This window comes from Monodelphis domestica, chromosome X (assembly GCF_027887165.1).
Source record: "Monodelphis domestica isolate mMonDom1 chromosome X, mMonDom1.pri, whole genome shotgun sequence".
Lineage (NCBI taxonomy): Eukaryota > Metazoa > Chordata > Mammalia > Didelphimorphia > Didelphidae > Monodelphis > Monodelphis domestica.
In genome coordinates, this window is record NC_077235.1 from 47,599,237 (window position 1) to 47,619,744 (window position 20,508).

General features: G+C 39.6%; 1 protein-coding gene across 29 annotated transcripts in view; it reads left to right on the top strand.

Moving 5' to 3' along the window:
• MAP7D3 (MAP7 domain containing 3) overlaps positions 1–20,508 on the top strand; it is a 79,013-nt gene that overhangs the window by 52,323 nt on the left and 6,182 nt on the right. For 19 of the 29 annotated variants that reach the window (XM_056808767.1, XM_056808768.1, XM_016427167.2 and 16 more), the window contains 6 exons: positions 3,170–3,308; positions 11,275–11,428; positions 13,732–13,836; positions 15,116–15,169; positions 18,898–18,985; positions 20,032–20,239. In XM_056808767.1, the coding sequence (XP_056664745.1) occupies positions 3,170–3,308; positions 11,275–11,428; positions 13,732–13,836; positions 15,116–15,169; positions 18,898–18,985; positions 20,032–20,239 (748 nt within the window). The remainder of the gene's footprint in view (positions 1–3,169; positions 3,309–11,274; positions 11,429–13,731; positions 13,837–15,115; positions 15,170–18,897; positions 18,986–20,031; positions 20,240–20,508) is intronic. The other 10 variants (XM_016427169.2, XM_056808760.1, XM_056808765.1 and 7 more) reach the window with 3 other exon arrangements.

Below are 20,508 nucleotides of genomic sequence, written 5' to 3' on the forward strand. Positions count from 1 at the left end.
TGCCATCAGTTAACCATTTGGCAACATTTTAGATGGTGTATGTGACAAGGTTTTAGATCCATAGGTCTTTAGAGTTGTAGGTACTATTACAGAAAGTGCTATACCTAGGAGACAGGACACCTGGATTCTACTCCTGGCACTGCCTAAATAATTAGTTGATCTGTCTTTAAGCATGTTATGCTACTTTTCTAGGCCTCGGTTTCCTTCTTTATAAAATCATGGGGCGGGGGGGCAGCTGGGTAGCTCAGTGGATTGAGAAGCAGGCCTAAGAGTCGGGAGGTCCTGGGTTCAAATCTGGCCTCAGAAACTCCCCGGCTGTGTGACCCTGGGCAAGTCACTTCACCCCCATTGCCTAGCCCTTACCACTCTTCTGCCTTGGAGCCAATACACAGTATTGGCTCCAAGACAGAAGGTAAGGGTTAAAAAAAATCATGGTACTTGCTTAGGTGATTTCTAAGGCCCTTACCAACTGTAAATTTTAGCATTAAACCTCCAGAGTCTCAACTAAAGGGGTGATTATGCTCCTGGCTGCTGCTAACTGCCAACACTCAGGATTCTCTGTGGGCAGTAGCAGCCACACATGAACCACTGCCTCTTTCTCTGTGGTAAAAAAGCTCTGCAGAAAGAGAAAAATATGTGATTAAAGAAGCAGTGTGTTATTTCATTTTAAAATGAATGAAATATAAAATTTGCAGAGCAATTTTCAGGTAGAATGCTTTTTTGGTTTGGATGGAGATGTGAATTTTTGTTGAAATCGACCTTTTGGGCAGCTTTAAAACTAATTATTTTGATTCCTGCACTTTCTGGTTTTTTATCTAAAATTGTCATTTTGTCACATTTTCTATTTAATTGACCCTGCCAAGCAGATTTCCATTTTATTCTTTTCAATTAAATCTGAATTTTTCTATTTTACATTTTTACATTTTTCTAATGACTCATGTCAGTAGACTCTCAATTCCTGACATGTCATAAGAAAGAAATGATATTGGTTGAATTTGATCAAAGGAAACCTATCTTTTAAAGAGAAGGGAAGAAAGAAAAGTTAATCTTCTAAATATACTAGCTTATACCAGTGATTTCTTTATATACTTCTTAGCCTCTTCAGTAAATCTTCCCATTATAACAAAGAAAACAAATTAAAAACAGTCAAGAAAATGACCCTGTGTGTCTGCAAGTCAGCACTCTTCTGCTTCTCTAGTCCTCTACCTTTCTCTTGAGAGAATGAAGAGTGTGGCTCATAGTCTGTACTCCAGAACTTAAGTTGGTCATTTCAAATATCCAAGTTAGCTAAATGTCATCACTCCATGTGCTTTGGGAGGCTTTGAATATTAAGCCAAACTCTGTATAATACCATCAACCTGCTTCTCTGTGGGTGCTGTTTACTCAGGAAAAATAGCTTACATTTTGATTGCACTTGAAAGTGTACAAAACATTCTTAACAATAGCCTATAAATCAGGTAAATTAATTATCCTCATTTTTACAGATAAGGAAACTAAGACCCTGAGAAGTTAAGCGAATTGTTCAGGGTCACACAGCTTGTAAATGTCTGCCCTGGGATTTGAACACAGGTTTCCTGACTCCCATTCCAGTATTGTCATCATCACCATCATCAGAAGACATTTATTGCCTACTCTGTGTGGGGCACCAGAGGCATCAAATTCTCTTATTACCAATGTCTTTGCATGTTTGAAGGTCTGTCAGGTAGAAGGCAAATTAGGCTTGCTCTGCCTGTAACCAGAGGGAAGAATTGGGAGCAATCAAAAGAAGTACTGATTTGAATATGTTGGACTTTTTCTATGGTATTAGAGGTAGATCTGAGTCCAAAGCTTTATGGTTTATCACCTGGGTCAATAGATACCCTACTGTAATCCTATTGTTCCTTATTGCTTTCTCCTCAGAATCTCAAAATTTCCTAGCTGGAAGGGACCTGAGACCATTTGGCCCCAACTTGAATAAAAATCCTTTGCACTTGCCCATAAGTGATCATGTAGCTTCTGCTTGAACAGCTTCATGGCTGGGGCAGTCCGTTCCTCTTTGGGGGGTGGTTTTTCATCATTAGGAAGTCTGAATTAGGATCTACCTCTTTGCAGGTGCTACCCACTGAGCCAAGTTTAGCAATTCCTCTAGAGCTGGGCAAAGCAAACACCATCCCTCTTTTATCTGACAGCCCTTGAAATGTGGGAAGATAGTGATCGTGTTCCCTCTTAAGTCTTAGCTAAACCTTCTTTAGTTTCTTCAACCAATCCTCTTAGGGTATGGTGTTTAGCCCTCTCACTATCTAGGTCACTGTCCCAGCCCATCAGTGTCCTTCTTCAGATGTCTGAACATAATACTCCCTCTCCACATGTGATCTGATGAGGATCATACCCCCTTCTCTTGCAGATATTAGGCCTTTCTTAATGCAGCATACAATCCCATTGGCTTGTTGGGGTTTTGACCATTTCCTAATCATCCTGACTGTACTGTACTCTAGCCACTGCCTGTCTCATATTCAGAGCAAGCATGGATTTAGGGGCTACCTAATCCAACTCCCTCATTTTACAGATGAGGAAACTAAAGGCCAGAGATGAGAAATAGCTAGAAATAGTCACACGGGTAGTAAGTGGCAGAGTGAAGAGTCCAATCCAGGTTCTCTGATTCAAAATCCAGTACTTTCTCTGCTCTGTTCTATGGTTCTGCCTTGTTAAAGTTCTGCCTTTTCACTTCGAGCTTGCTTGTATATGGTTATCTCACATAGCCATTTTTACTGGAGGTAAATTACTTTTTGGGTTTTTTAGGTCCTTACTTTTATCTTTTTGTCAGTTCTAAGACAGAAGGGTGACAAGGGCTAGGCAAATGGGGGAGGGGGTAAGTAGTCACATAGTGAGGAAGTTTCTGAGGCTGGATTTTAACTTAGATCCTCCTGACTCTAGGCCTGGCGCTCTATCCACTGTGCTACCTCGCTACCCCTTAGAGGTGAATTATACTTTGGAACACATTGTTAAAAATTGACATTGATATTTTTGGAGGGTTTTTTTGTTTGTTTTGTTTTGATTCAAAATTGGTACCAGGGATCGTGATTCTTATGTGTATTTTTGAATCTTTAATGTTTCCATTTGTATATAGTCTCTTAATTTGAGGCTGTACTTCCTACTAATCCAGATGAATAATTTCAATTTTTATTCACAGTAGAGCCCAGTAGTAAAACTGGACTAGAGACCATAAGTGCTGAAGAAACTGATAAAACTTTGATTGAAAAACAACAATCTGTTCCGGACCAGAAGGATCAAGAAGAAGGGGGAAAAGATCTCAAAGAAGAAGAGGAAAGGTAAGAATTAAACAGTCTCTTTCATGTTGGAAATATGGCTGACTTTTATTTTGATAATAGGAGCAGATATTAAAAACCTTAAAAAAACTCATTCCCTCTTTTAAAAAATTGTAGGCAGTGATAATGGAAACTTTCAACAAGTCATATTAAAGTTACTTTTGAGTATGCATGAAAAAAGATTTCCCTTATAGCCACCTAAATAAGTAGAGAATCCTTTTCTAGCCCACACACATATTCACAGAGTGTACACTGACATTTAAAACAACAAATGGGCTGGACTAGAGAGAAGCCTCCCTAGTAGCAATGGTTATTGTCTCAATCTCCTGAACATGTTTGGGAAAAGGTATGAATTGGGTGTTATTTAAATGAGTAAAAATTGATAGGGAAGCCTTGCCTGGTCATACTGGGCCTCTTGGATGTTTGCCACATGTCTAGCCTCTCTGGTCTCTCAGTGGAATCTGAGTGGTCTTTTTATCTAGGAGAATTATGACCTGGGAAAAGGGCCTTCTGGTACTTCTGGTACTCAAGACTGCTTTGTCCTAGAATATAAGTGTCACTCACTTGTTCAGTACTTGTCTAGATAACTTCTTTCCAGTGTCAAAACACCTGTCTAACCTAATATAATAATCAGAAGGTTGCTTGAATCAGAGCAAAGAAAGCTATGGTAGCCAAATTACCCCTCTATCATAAGAGGTTTGCTCTGCCACACAAACCAAAAACATTGGTGTCTGATTAGCCTGACTCTTCTACTCACATTAGTATTTTCCAATTCTTCCTTTTGAGACTCCACTTCTCCCTTCATCTCTCTTCTATTTGTCCTTGTAATGCAACTTGCCATTACATTAGCACCTTTCTTTGTTTCAGTAGGAACCTCACATCACATTATGGTTTTCAAGATTATAGCTTATTTTATATTGAAGTTGCCTATTTCCTATTGATGTCTAGGGGATATCAGAATCTCGTTAGCAAATTGGTTTCCACTCCTTCCTCAGGAAATGATACTTGTTAAAACATTTCCTGTCAGTAGCCATTTCTTCATATATCATTTTTTAAATTTCATTCTTTAATTATATACTTGGTAACCACCAACACCATAAAAAAAACTTTTAACTAAACAAGTACATAAAAAAAATTATGTGCAAGACCACAAACTCCACATTGTTTACAATTTGTTAAAAATATATGAATTATCTATGTGTGCTAATGTAAACATCCTTGGCCTTGGAGTTCCCTTTGCATTTGTTCTACTTGGATACTTTTTCTCTTGATTTTGTGGCTATTTTTAAAAAATGAAGTCATAGTATGTATTATTCTTATTCTCTTTTCATCTCTTTAGATATTTCCCTTATTTTCTTTATATTTTCAATATTTGTCATTTCAATCACATAATATAATCCATTACATTTGTATATCACCATCTATTCAGCCATCTCTCATTCATTGAATTTGTGTTATTTTGTCATAATAAACAAAGCTTCCATGGCTATTTGCCTATAAACACAGCTTTTTTACCCTCTCAGCAATTCACTTTGGGCCTAATGGGATCTCTAGGTAAATGAGCATGAACAGCTTTGCAGTGCTTTAAAATTTAATCTTGTTTTTTATTTTTAAATATTTTCCCATGGTTACATCATTCATTTTCTCTCCCTCGCCTCTTCCCTACCCCCTCCAGGAGCTGACAAGCAAGTGCACTGGGTTATACATGTGTTACCTCTTGTTAATCTTGTTTTCTTTTAAAAAAATTCACAGCTACTCTAGCAATGTGATATTAGGCCTGTTTCTTATCATCATTTAATTTGATTACCTTAGCCCATTTGGGTCTCAGTTAGCATATATTATCAGGACCATATTTTGCTAGATTGGTCCTTAGGCAGTAGATACAATCTGTTGCCAGAACCATACTCTTTCCAAAACAAGTCTTTTTATCCTTGTCAAACCCAGTGGAACTTTTGATCCAGTGCCACAATGCCTCAGGGTTACCTCCATAGTATGATGGGTATTAAGGCAAAACTGCAGAATATTTATACTCTCTAAGTCATTGTTGTCCCACCAGAAACTATGTTTGGATTATGAGTATGCTCAGGCTTAGATCTACTATTAACTTCATACAGGTCTGTAGAGATTTTCCAGATAGCTATCTTATTTATCTTATCTAAGGTTTTATTCATCTCTTTAACTTCTTATTTATTTTTGGTTAGATTAATTTTGAGAAGGGAAAATTAAAGTCCACCACTATTAATATTTTGTTATCTATTTCCATCTGTATCTCAGTTTTTCCTTTAAAAATCTGGGTGCTATAACATTTGGTGCATATAGGGCCAATATTGATAATGTTTCTAATATTATCCATAGTACCCTCCCCCCAAAAGAATATAGTTATCCTGTTCATCCCTTCCAGTTATATCCATTTTTCCCTGTCAGAGATCATGACTACTATTCCTGCCTTCACGGAAGTAGCTGAGGCATAGTATATTCTGTTCCAACCCGTCACCTTCACTCTATGTCATACACTATTTCTTGAGCTTGCTATCCTGGCCTCTAAGAGAGCTGTCTGAAGTTGGGGGATCAATCTTATTTTATATTTGGTGGCTAGCCCTCTGTCACCATGATGGAACTGTCTTGAGAGCTTGCCTTCAGCTTTTCAGGCTTCAATTTTAGCACCCTTTAAAATACAATAAAATCCCTCTTTTATACTGTATAAGGCACAAAGAGGAAATTTCTTCAATAGAAAGAAAGCATTGATTGAATAGGAGTATAATACTAACTCTAAAATGACACAGTATTGAACTTCCACTGATGTCTCCTTCTGATTCCTCATTGTTGTATGAAAGTGCCCCCTGGATTCTCAAAGACTGTACCAAGCTGGGAAAGCTTTGAGTGTAAGCCCAGTGAGAGATTCTTTGTGGGTTAGCTAAAATACTAGGGACTTGTCACCCAAGGTTAACTGTGAGACAGTGAATTTTATTTTGCCTGTAGTCATTCATCGAGGTCACATTCTGCATTGGTGAAGGGAGGGGATCCAGCATATTATGTTGGTATACAATTACAGCTCAACAAAATAAATAACACTAATACAGCATATTTGCAAGTTTAAGTAAAGTAATCATGATGGGCCTTCTTTGCCCAAGGAACCAACAGAGCCAGCCTCATGATCACCACCTCCTTCCTTAGTGTGTGTGAATGCTCACATCAGCCCAGGAAGCTTTTCTGAAGGTGTTGAATACTTCAAAACATTTTCTATAGGCTCTCTTGTCTTTGTAATTTACTTTAGGGAACTTATCACTGGGAGTGAGGGTTGTTTAATTAGTACCAGGAATTCCTTGCCCCAATGCAGATGGTCACACATCTTAGAGCCATTTCTGAAACTCAGGCCTTTGGACTCCCCAGTCCAAAACTTATTCCACTGTGCTTTGTGAGCTGGCCTGACATCTGGCCAGATGTATTTTGCACAAGCACTTTTTAGTACTATTGAACTTGGTCATTCTTGACCCTGGACCATGCACCATGCCTTGGAGTGTTCTAAGTATGAATTGTACTTTGGAGGCATTTGATAGTTACAGCCTTTTGGGTATCCTTCCCTTTCCTTTTGGCCACTAGGAAGACTCCTTTGAGTCACAGCCCTTTCTAAAATGTGGCATCCCTCCAGGTGATATGGATGAATACTTACAAAAATATAAATTGCCTAGACTAAAAGAGGAAGAAATAAATTACCTAAACAACCCCATATCAGAAAAAGAAATTGAACAAGTCATCAAAGAACTCCCTAAGAAAAAATCCCCAGGTCCAGATGGATTCATAAATGAATTCTATCAAACTTTCAAAGAACAACTACTCCCAATATTATATAAACTATTTGACAGAATAAGCCTAGAAGGGGTTCTACCAAATTCTTTTTATGACACAAACATGGTACTGATCCCAAAGCCAGGCAGGTCAAAAACAGAGAAAGAAAACTATAGGCCAATCTCCCTAATAAATATAGATGCAAAAATCTTAAATAAGATACTAGCAAAAAGACTCCAGCAAGTCATCACAAGGGTTATCCACTATGATCAGGTCGGATTCATACCAGGAATGCAAGGATGGTTCAATATTAGGAAAAGCATCCACATAATTGACCATATTAACAAGCAAACTGACAAAAATCACATGATTATCTCAATAGATGCAGAAAAAGCCTTTGATAAAATACAACACCCATTCCTATTGAAAACACTAGAAAGTATAGGAATAAAAGGGTCTTTCCTAAAAATAATAAACAGTATATATCTAAAACCATCAGCAAACATCATCTGCAATGGGGATAAACTAGAAGCCTTCCCAATAAGATCAGGAGTCAAATAAGGATGCCCATTATCACCTTTACTATTTAATATTGTACTAGAAACACTAGCAGTAGCAATTAGAGAAGAAAAAGAAATTGAAGGTATTAAAATTGGCAATGAGGAGACCAAGCTGTCACTTTGCGGATGATATGATGATTTACTTAAAGAATCCTGGAGAATCAACCAAAAAGCTAGTTGAAATAATCAACAACTTTAGCAAAATTGCAGGATACAAAATAAATCCATATAAGTCATCAGCATTTCTATCTCCAACCCAGTTCAGCAGCAAGAACTAGAAAGAGAAATTCCATTTAAAGTCCATTTAAAATACTTAGGAATCTATCTGCTGAGACACACAGGAACTATATGAACACAACTACAAAACACTCTCCACACAATAAAAACTAGATCTAAACAATTGGAAAAACATTGATTGCTCATGGGCAGGGTGAGCTAACATAATAAAAATGACCATCCTACCCAAACTTATCTATTTAGTGCCATATCCATTGAACTTCCAAAAAACGTTTTTACTGAATTAGAGAAAACCATAACAAAGTCCATTTGGAAGAACAAAGGATCAAGGATATCCAGGGAAATGATGAAAAAAATACAAAGGAAGGTGGCCTTGCAGTCCCAGATCTCAAACTATATTACATAGCAGTGGTCATCAAAACAATTTAGTACTGGCTAAGAGACAGAAAGAAGGATCAGTGGAATAGACTTGGGGTAAATGACCTCAGCAAGACAGTCTATGACAAACCCAAAGACCCCAGCTTTGGGGACAAAAATCCACTATTTTATAAAAAACTGCTGGGAAAACTGGAAGACAGTGTGGGAGAGATTAGGTTTGGATCAACATCTCACACCCTTCACCAAGATAAACTCAGAATGGGTGAATGACCTGAACATAAAGAAGGAAACTATAAGTAAATTAGGTGAACCAGAATAGTATACATGTCAGATCTTTGGGAAGGGAAAGATTTTAAAACCAAGCAAGACTTAGAAAGAGTCACAAAATGTAAAATAAATAATTTTGACTATATCAAATTAACAAGTTTCTGTAGAAACAAAACCAATGTAACTAAAATTAGAAGGGAGGCAACAAATTGGGAAACAATCTTCATAACAAAAACCTGACAAAGTTCTAATTACTCAAATTTATAAAGAGTTAAACCAGCTATACAAAAAATCAAGTCACTCTCCAATTGAAAAATGGGCAAGGGACAGTAATAGGCAGTTTTCAGTTAAAGAAATCAAAACTATTAATAAGCACATGAAAAAATGTTCTAAATCTCTTATAATCAGAGATGCAAATCAAAACAACTCTGAAGTATCACCTCACACCTAACAGATTGGCTAACATGACAGCAAAGAAAAGTAATGAACGCTAGAGGGGATGTGGCAAAGTGGGGACACTAATTCATTGCTGGTGGAGTTGTGAATTGATCCAACCATTCTGGAGGGCAATTTGGAACTATTCCCAAAGGGTGATAAAAGACTGTCTGCCCTTTGATCCAGCCATAGCACTGCTGGGTTTGTACCCCAAAGAGATAATAAGGAAAAAGACTTGTACAAAAATATTCGTAGCTGCACTCTTTGTGGTGGCAAAAAATTGGAAAATAAGGGGAAGCCCTTCAATTGGGAAATGGCTGAACAAATTGTGGTATATGTTGGTGATGGAATACTATTGTGCTCAAAGGAATAATAAAGTGGAGGAATTCCATGGAGACTGGAACAACCTCCAGGAAGTGATGCAGAGTGAAAAGAGCAGAACCAGGAGAACATTATACACAGAGACTGAGACACTGTGGTTCAATAGAACATAATGGACTCCTCCATTAGTGGCAATGCAATGACCCTGAACAATCTGCAGGGATCTATGAGGAAAAACACTATCCTCAAGCAGAGGACAAACTGTGGGAGTAAAAACACTGAGGAAAAGCAACTGCTTGACTACAGGGGTTGAGAGGATATGATTGAGGAGAGATGCTAAATGAATATCCTAATGCAAATACCAACAACAAGGAAATGGGTTCAGAGCAAGGACACATGTGATACCCAGTGGAATTGCACGTTAGCTAGGGGAAGGGTGGCGGGAGGAGGTGGGGGAGGAAAAGAAAATGATCTCTGTTTCCAATGAATAATGTATGAAAACGACCAAATAAAATAATGTTTAAAAAGATAAAATGTGGCATCCCAAACTGAATGTGATATTCCATATGGTGTTCTGCCCTAGACGGAGTACAGATTGTCTGTAAGCTCCCCAGGCCTGGACACTAGAACATGCTTGATATAGCCTAAAACTGCATTCGCTTGCTTGCTTTCCATACCTCACATGAGAGAATCTCTGCCCTCAAGGAGGTTATAATCTTGTTGGATGGATAAGATTCACATGAAACAGTTACTGATCCGTGCAGGAGAATATGAGTTTTAAATTGTGTAGTATGATTGTAGGAGCTATAGAAATAAATGAATAGCTTCTGAGTGGTGTAGGGATTTGAGGTCAATTTGGAATGATGGGTGGGATCTTGTTAGGTAAGAAGGAAAGAAGGGGAGGGCACCTTCATGAGCTAAGGCACAGAGATGAGAATATGCATAACATGCTTAGAATTATTTATCATTTAAATTAGTGGACAATAAAATTTGAGTGGAAGCACAGAACAGTATAGATGAACAGACATTTGAAGAGCAGGATTCAAATCCTGTCCCTGATACTTGTTAGCTCTGTGGCCAAAGGCACATACTTAGTTGCCTCTTTATTTTATTTTTATTTAAAATCCTTCCCTTCCATCTTCTAAGGCAGGAGAGTGTTAAGGGCTAGGCAATGGGGGTTAAGGGACTTGCCCAGGGTCACACAGCTAGGAAGTGTCTAAGGCTAGATTGGAACCCAGGACCTCCTGTCTCTAGGCCTGCTTCTCAATCCACTGAGCCACCCAGCTGCCTCCTTGCCTATAATATAGGGATGATAACTATAGCACCTGCCTCACAGGGTTTTGTGGGCCTCAAATGAGATACCTTATATAAATGCTTTATAAACTTTAATATGCTATATCAATGTCAATTATTATTAGATATTTGTATAATAAATCTCTTCAAAACCAGTTTCACTGAAAAAATGGGGCTAGTGTGTAGATATTTTTTTCAAAACCAATGCATTATTGACTTGTCTTTATAGAAGACTCTAGATTGACTTGCCTTTCTAAAACTCTCCTTAATTTCATTTTTAGCAGCACTGGGGAAATAGTCACTTCAGTTTGTTTAGCACTGTCTTTTCACCTATATTCTCATGTACTTCTCTCAATTTCCCTGTTAAGTAGTATAAATGCTGTCATCCCTAATCTGTGGATGAAGACATTTTTCTGATGAGGCCTTGTTCAGCATCCCAAAGTTAGTTTATGGCAAAACCTGGATTCAAACTAGGCCTTCTCGCATCAAGTCCAGTGATGTTGGGGGGATGGGGTAGCAGGAGGGAATTATGGAGACCCATGTAAATCACAAGAAAGGGTAAAAGTATAGAGAGTGATCCTGTAAAAGATGTTTTTGGCTGTGTTTTGAAAAACAACCTTCTGAAGCCATGTTTTAGGAAAAGAGCTGTTTCCAGAGTAACAAATCTAACCATTTTCTGCTTATGTTACTAGGAAAGTAAAAGAGGAAACTGAAAAGAAAGCAATTGAGGCAGAAGAAGAAAGGGATGCTGGGCACACTCAACTTGGGGAAACAAGCCCACCAGAAGAACAGCAACAGAAGACAGAAGAGGACCAGGAGAGGCTGGCTGCAGAACTCCAGCAGCAGGTGTGCTAGTGCTAAGCTGTCTTACTAGGAAACAGCAGGAGTCACCTGTGCTTCCTAGTAAGCCTCTTGTCCACTCAGTGTAGTATGTGTCCTACCTAGTACTTTGGTCTCTTGGATGGATCAGTCAGGTATGTGCTTAGAACATTTTCTACTTTGGCCAGCTACGAGCCCGAAAGGTTAATCATTTTTTCGAAGTCATCTCCCATAGGTTATGTCTGACCTGACCTGAGCACCAGACTGAAAGAGAAAACTCAAATCATCTGTTTCCCCAAGTATTCTTTAGTTAAAATAGTTACTATCTCAGGCCCATAAAATTAAACCACTGAGTACTTACTAAACATTATTATATGCCTCAGAACTGTGCTGGGTGCTTATGAAGATATGTGTTGAAAAGAAGTTAATGTGGAAGGAGGGAGGAGGCATACCACATCTTGAATTCATAGTCTTGTTATAGAGACAAGACACTGAGACAACTGGAGAAGAATACAAGAACCCAAATGTGGGGGATAAACAATAAATGCTGAAGGTGAGAGAGGTGAACAATGTGGTCTGAACTGATTGGAGAGGACCAGAGGACGTGGAGGCGGCTCTAAGGGTTGGATAAAATGGGAATTGGGAAGGTAAAGCAGACATAAGACAAAGAAGAAAAGGAGTGAGGGTTTAAAGAAAGAGGAAAAGGTGAAGATTATTTCCATAGTTTAAAGTAAGTACACTTGTAGTTTAGAGTGCAAAGCCACTGGCAAAGGTTGTTCAACAAACATTTCTGTGAAATCAGTTGCATTGTCCAGAGCCTCAGGGGAAATGCAGAGACATATAAGCCACTCTCCCTGCTTTGGAGCTTAGAAAGAATACAGGAAGCGGGCTATATGGTGCACCCACTGGTAAATATGAGATGTGTCTAAAAGGAGTGTCAGGTGTTGGGCGATCAGATGAGAAGTCAACTCTAGGCAGGGCAAGCAGGGAAGATTTCAGGGGAATGAGGTGGCCTTTGACCTGCAACTTAGAGTAGATGTGATGGTAGTAGAAAGAGAGGTGGAGGAGGGATGTGGTCAGAAGAATGAAGGCTTTCCTCATCTGCTGCCTCAGCATGAGCAGAGACACAAACATGAGGCACTGGAGGGGAGCATTCTAGTTTGGTTGAAACATGAATGTTAGGAACTTGTAATAGACTGGCCTAACTCTCCTGTCTGGTAGTGAGCTCTTCGGGATTTTTATTCTCAGCAGTCCACTTCACACCTCTCTTCTTAGTCTTAAGCCTTACAAAATGGAATTAGTTATATGGTAGAAGTGAGTGTGAACATTCACATTGTATGGTGAGGTCCTCTTTGAGAACCTTTTAAGCATTTCTCGGACAATTAGGAATTGTGACTCTGATCTGGCATATTAATAGAGAGCTCAGATTTTCTATAACAACTTCTGTATTGGTGTAACAAGAAAGATTTTCCAGTTTTTGTTCATCCAGCATTCTAGTAACCTAGACTCTCCTATCACAATTCCTTCACACCTTCATTGCTGTTGTTCTTAATGATGATCCTACAGGTGCCTGAGGTACCATATAGAGTTTCAGAGAAAGATGAGATTCTACTTAGTAGTATAATTTTAGTGTTAGTCTTATTTTATTGTACTCTGATGTTTTACCAGGGGCAGCTAGGTGGCGCAGTGGACAGAGTGCTGAGCTTAGAGTCCAGAAGTCTCATCTTCCTTGTTCAATTGTGGCCTCACATTAGCTAGCTATGTGACCCTGGGCAAATCACTTAACCCCATTTGCTCTAGTTACCTTATCTATAAAATGAGCTGGAGAAAGAAATGGCCAACAACTCCAGTATCTGCCAAGAAAACCCCAAATGGGGTCACAGAGAATCAGGAAATGATTGAAATGATTCAACAACAACAAAATGTTTTACATAATTGGTACTCTGCATATGGTACACCAACAGTGCCCCAATCAATGTCCCTTTGCTACAATAGCTTTAGTACTTTTTGACCATCTCTACTCTTAACTTCTTGAAATCTACTGTAGTGTCATTTGACATCTTGCCCAAAGTACAAGTTTGATGGCTGCCCAGAAGACAGAAGCTTTTGCTCCAGCAGCATTCACTTCCACAAGTGCCATTTCGCTTGCAGATGTCAGATCTACATGGGTCCTGTGCAACCAGCTACACTCTGGGCATTGTTTTATCTTGGGGACCCATTTCATGTTTGTGTGTGATAATACTCTAGTCCCCAAAAACGCTGAGTGACTGATCCCAGAGCTCCGGTTACATATGAAACTGAGCACTGTGCCATTTCCCTACTTATTATAGAAGGAGGAAGCTGAAGTGAAGGCCCAGGAGGAAGCTGCAAGGCAGAGGCGGGAGCGTGAACGGATAATGGAGCAGAGTGTGCAAGAACGCCTGGAGAGAAAGAAGGTCAGCTAGATGCTGTGTCTGTCCTCTGCCCACCCTGACGAGTGCCTCAGATTGCCCTGCAAGGGAGAAGATGCTTCTCTTCTCCCTTCTTCTTCTTCCTCCTCCTCCTCCTCCTCCTCCTCTTGAACTTGGTGGAATATTGCAGGCTGAGTGTGCTCTTGGGGAGGGACGTCATATTATATGCCTCCAGCTGTAGAATCCTCTAGAAATAAAGCTGCTTTTCACAAAAGGGGGCCGAGCCATGGGAAGAATTGAGGCAGCTTCTCAGCTTGACACAGGGTCAGTTTTGGTAATAACTGAAGAGAAAGCAATTGTACTGACTTAGGGCAGGCAGGGTCCTAGGACCATCATAGGACATACAATCCAAGGACTTTGAAAAGTCTGGTCACTTGAGGATGAGGAGAGCTGATCCCTAGACCACAGCCTCTCCCATGGCCTCTGAGGACTGCGGTACATGAATGAGTCACCTTTTGCAAGCTGAAAAAGCTGGGAGGTCCACAGTCAGCCTCACCTGAAGAGGCCAAAGGATGTGTCCTGCCAAGGGAATCCAAGGCCTGGAATGCATTCCTCTATTTCCTTCATTATTTCTACCTCCGCTAACAAAGTTTCTTAGAGCACTACATACAAGTGTCCTCTAAATTTAGAAAGGCAGTTATGTGCCAGACTTAGAATCAGAAAGATCTTAGTTTGAATTCTACTCCAGGTACTTACTATCTATATGACCCTGGACAAGTCACTTCTAACCTCAGCCTCCTCATCTCTAAAATGGGGATAATAAGAGTACCAAATCAGTTAAATGAGAGAACACTGACTGAAATGCTTTGTAGACCTTAAAGGTCTATACAGGATACCCCCAAAATCGTAATATACTTTTAAACTACTAAAGCATAAAACTACACTCAGATTTTTGCTATATTATGTTTGAATATTAGCCATTATTGTTAATATGTATGTTGTTTTATTGCTTCAAAAAACAAATTCTCATTTGTTGGCAATAATCTTTATTTATGATAAAGAATAACCTTTCTGCTGGGCCAAATTCAAATGAGAAACAAAGTGATTAGCATTCACAGCGCTTTGAAGAGTGCAGTAAGAAAGGAAATTTGGGACCCGGATCCTTAGATTATTTGTACCTAATTGACAGAAAAGAATGATAAACCAGTTGTCAGAGATGATTACTTTGACAGCCTCCTGTTTCAATTCTATCCATTTCTTTTTTATAGCTCTTTAAGAGTTATGGTTGATAGATAGAGAGCTATATTTTTTTTTCTTCTAATAGAGAATTGAAGAAATTATGAAGAGGACCAGAAAGGTTGAACAGAATTCAGAGCAGGTAAGCTTATCTACGGGGCAAGTGTGCCACCTGTTCCTCTTTATCTTCTTATCTCTCAATCAGCTGGGCCAGATTACTCCATATTCAGGCTAACTTGACCTACTTGCTGTGCCCCATAGATGACCTTCTGTCTCCCATCTTTGTGCTGGTTGTCCTACATACCTAGAATGGTCTCCCTCCTCACCCTATCTTCTTGGAACACCTCATTCTAGCCAAGGCTCAACTCAAGTGCCACCTCCTATGAGATCATTCTTAAGATTCCCCAAGTGTCCCCCCAGAGTGAGAGAGAGAATCCCCAGTAGGACAGAAGCTTCCTACTTTCGTCTTTCTCCTGCCACACTAAATCCTTGTTAAATTAAACTGAATTGAAATTGGGAGAATAAGAAACCCAAAAGGACCCTCCAGTTAGGGCTTTGGAACTTTCCTTGGGTCCTGGGCTCCTTTGGCAGACTGGCTGGTGATGGCTACTGATGGGTACCTTCTCAGAATCAAGTTTACAAATTCATAAAGGAAAAAAGAAAACTAATGATATTGAAACCCAGTTATCACAATATTGGTTTTAAGATGTCGATTTCCAGTAGGAACCCTTGACATACAATTTTCATATGGAAAGACACATTTGAAACTCTTTCAAAACTCATGGGTAGCAGATTGAAAATTGTTGAGATTCACCTTTTTATTCTTTCTTCTACTTACCCTTTGGTGGAAATGTTCATGAACTGTAACCTGGACAAATGGAATAAAGGTCCAAGAAAGAAATTAATATTAGATCACACTTATATAAGAACTTAAACATTTTTATTATTATTCATTATCTTCCTCCCCCAAAAAACCTTTCTTCCTAACTTTTCTTTTACTGTTGAGGATGCAGCTAACTTCCCAGTTACCCAGGCTTGCTACCTCAGTGTCATCCTTAACTCTTTGACTTGTATTCGCCTTATGTATCCACTCTATTTCTCATCCTGTTTTCTGCCTTCACAGCATCTCTGAAATACTCTCGCTCCTCTTCTCTGCTACTACCTCACCCCAACTCCCAGTGCAGGCTTCAGCACCTCTCCCCTGGACTACTGCAGTTGGCAGTCTACCTGCTGGTGGAGGCCTATCTTAAATCTTTCTCCATTCCAGTCTATCCTCCTCTCAGGTGCCAGAGTGACATCCCTAAAGCACAGATCTGACTGTGTTACCTCCTCTGCTCAATCAAATCCAGTTGAAAATGGAAAAATCTTCCACTGGGCTTTTCATGCTCTTCACAACCTGGCCACGTCCTTCCTCTTCAGTCTTTTTGCACTTTATGTAATTTATGGTCCATGACACTGGCCTCCTTGATGTTTATCTATCTCTTGACACTGTACCTTTTGCCTGGCTGTTTCCATGTTCTTCCCTCTGCCTCCTGACTTTTCTGTCTTCCTTCAAAACTCAGCTCAGTTCTCATCTTCTGAAGAATTTTTTCAGCCTCCCCTATTCCAAATTGACATCCCCCTCAGATTCCCTTTCATTCCGACTCTTTCTTCTGTATGATCATAGTTGTTTGTATGTCTCCCCATCAAAATGTGAGCAGGGACCCTGTTTTTGCTGTTCTTTGGAACCTCGGTGCTTAGAATATACTCAGCCCATATTAAGTAAACACTGAATAAATCCCTATTGGTGGGAAATTTACAAAGGACACTAGTCTTTTGAGTCCTCAAATCCTTGCTCCCTCAATTCTTGCCACATGACTGAGGGCAAGTTCTTTCTCTTTGGAGCCTTGGTTTCCCTACTTGTAAGATGGGTACAGTGGTTGTACCAAATATCATACAGGGTAGTTGATGGAAAATTACTTTGTGACTGTGAAGTGGGCATTTTGCATTGGAGGTTCAGGGTCTCTGAAGAGTCAGTGAGGCCTACTATGTTGGTCCTATTCGGGACCTATTCAAAATATCTTTACTCAGCAGCTTTTCTTCCCCAAAGCTACCAGAAACACTTCAATAGCTGCTGAGTCCATTCCTGCTTTACTTGCCTTCTGTTGTTGAGCCTTGTGCCTAACCAGTTGGGATCAATATAGATTTTAATTCCATGGGGCAGAGAACAGAAGGAGGAGGGGACTTTCTGGCCCTTCAGGAAAACAAATGAAATCAAAATTATCTTTCTTTAGTCTCACAGGGCTAAATGCCAGAATTCTCATTGTTTCTGCAATCATTTCATGCTTTTTTATCAGAGACTAAATTTTGTAGCAAGGTGAGTTTAGGGGAATGGACCTGCAATTTTTCTGGAATAGGGAATTCTTGGCTAATGAAACTTCTTGTGCCAGTGCATGTTGGCATCTTAGAGGGCTGCCTAGAGCAGTGGAATCAGATTCAATAAGAAAGGGATTGCTCAAGTATATAGCACTATCCCTGGTGTCCACATTTTGACTTAGAAAACCACACATTTGTATTTTTATTTATTTTGGTAAATATTTCTCAATTACATCTTAATCTGGTTCTGTCTGCCTGGTGAGCTTCTGACCTACAGCATGGCCAGGATATGACCCCAGGTCTTTCTGCCTCTGGGCCTAAGTGCTCTATCCATTATACCACCCAGACACTCACTTTGAAAAGGTTTATTAAATTGTACACTGTGAAATAACAATGAGAATTTGCCACTGAGGCATGGTGGTGTAGAAAGGGTAGTGGCTTAGAATTGAGATCTAAATCCTCTGATCTCATCCTCTCCATCTTTTTTTAAACCCTTACCTTCTATCTTAGAAACAATACTGTGTATTGGTTCTAAGGCAGGAGAGTGGTCAGGGTTGGGCAATGGGGGTGAAGTGACTTGCCCAGGGTCACACAGCTGGGAAGTATCTGAGACCAGATTTGAACCCAGGACCTCCCATCTCTAGGCCTGACCTTCAATCCACTGAGCCACCCAACTGCCCCCTTATCCTCCCCATCTTAAGAATGAGGAGACTAAGACTCAGAGAAGTGACTTGTCCAGCCTCTCAGAGCTGAGAGTCCAGACTAGCCCCCTTTGATCCTATGGCATTTAGAATGAATGAAGTTGTTATGCTAACGATGCCTCATTAAGAAGTGATGTACTGAAGTTTATGTCAGGTTTTTCCTGTTTTTAACTTATAAATATGGTCACTGACATAAAAATAGAGACAAATTCCACTGGCGTATTTGTGAAAAGCAACGCCAAACTATAATTACAGTTAGAAAACTCTACCTTCCAAAGAAACTTTGAGTATCAGGAGTTCTTCTTTAGGACAGAAGAATCTGTCCTTTTGCCATAGTTTCAGTATACACACCTTTACCAGGTTACTGTGTCCTCTGTTTGTGACTGAGCCTAACTTTCAGGCCTACTTCCCCACACTGAAATTACACCTGCAGTTCAACCACTGTTGTCTTTCCTGCTCTCTTGGGTCTCATTCCATGGGCCACTGCCCTCAAGTCATAGACAATTAACCTTTAATCTTTTTTAAAAACTCTTTCTTTCTTAGTAACAACTCTAAGACAGAAGGGCAAGGGCTAGGCAGCTGCAGTTAAGTGACTCGCCCAGAGTCACAGCCCAGGAAGTGTATGAGGTCAGATTTGAACCCAGGACCTCCCAACTCCAGGCCTGGTGCTCTATCCATTTTGCCACCTACAACCCCAATTAACTTTTAATCTGAAGGCGTAAAATAATTATCATAGAAAAGTGAACACTGAAATAATAGAGATGGTTTGATAGCAAATAGTTCCTGAGCCCAGTCATGTGTTGCTTGGTTACAGAGTGAAGAGAAGTCTAAGAATGAGGCTATTGACGAGGATGATGCTGTTGAAGCAGACAAAGAAAATTTGGAAACAGTGGACCCCCTGGGTATGCCTCCATTCATAAGTTTAGCTTTTGTAATAATTATTTAGGATGCTGGAGAATGATTATAATCATGATAATCATAACTCCCATTTGTAAAGTGCTTTAAGGATTGCAAAGCACTTTTTCCTGCTAAAATCTTGTGAGGTAGGTGGTTAAAGTGATATTAACTCCCATTTTACAGATGAAACTGGAGCTCTCAGTTTGAAGTGATCTAATAAATTAGAGGGTATCTGTATTTATTTAAATGTAAGGTGAAACTTCATAGAGTTTTAATGTATGAAGCTTTTCATGACTGACAGGATATGAAATTAATCTTTGTAAGGTTTGGAAAACTGAATACATCCTACCCAGAAGACAAGGGGAGTTATAATGAATGGCCCCTTTTTATGTTCTTTCTCTGTTTTCCCAAATCAGTTCACTATGGAAGTATTTATTTAGGTCTGAGATCTCGTGCTACAATGCAGGGGTTCTTTGTCTTGGACCCCTTTAGCAATCTAGTGAAGCCCTTTTCAGAATCATGTGTTGGTTTTTAAAAAAATTTATAACTGAAAGAAATGCTAGGTTTCCTTTAGAGGTTGGTGAAAAGATGCAACTTTTTTCCATTCCAGTTGATGGATCCTCTGAAGTCTGTGGATGCCTTGGGGATCTAGGCCCCATGTTACAAGTTCTTGGTATAAAGGAATGTAGTTAAATTCAGTCTTTTTTCACATTCCATGCAGAAGGGAGACAATAGAGGCATCTTTTGGAGAGGTGGGACCAGAAAGGCAATGATCATAATTGGCACCCCATCACATTTCAGTTCTTGAGGGTGGAGATTCTATTGAAACCCTTCTTCATAACTTCTGCTCAGTGTACTGCCATCCACCTAGAGAAGATATGTTGGTATTTGATGAGCAGCATGCCCTGGGGCAGTACTGCTGCCTCTAAACATAGCTCTAGCTTCCTAATTTTACCTCTCATCTAATAAGATATTGGAGAGATCTGTTGTGCTTTATTATAGTTGATCTTGAAACTCAACTGGTTTTTTATTCTATCTTTTATCTTCACAGTCAAAATCACTGAAAGTGACTCACCTGAAGAAGTCAAACCCTCAGGAGAACTTAGTGCTACGACGCCTCCTCAGGTACCTTGTGAGATACAAACCGAAACTACAACCAGCAACGAGACTGACGCACTCATCACCAATGGCAATGAGATGGCCCCAGAGCCAGAAAATAGCAAACCTGATTTGGATATGACTCTGGCAACAGACACTAGGTTAGTCACCTTTATAAATAAAATACAGCTTTTTTGAGAAGGTAGGATGGAATATTTTCCATGGAATTATTAATTAATTTCTTTAAACTTATTTGAAAAAAAGATAAGGTAAAGCAAGTGGGAATGGTCGAGGCTTCATGACATAAATTTTCAGTTCTCCAAAGATACCATTCTGAAAGCTCTGAATTTTTAGCTGTTCTTTGCTCAGACAGTCCTCCTGTGGAAGCTTCTATTTGGAATCAACTTAAACTTCTTTTCCTGCCTTTTAG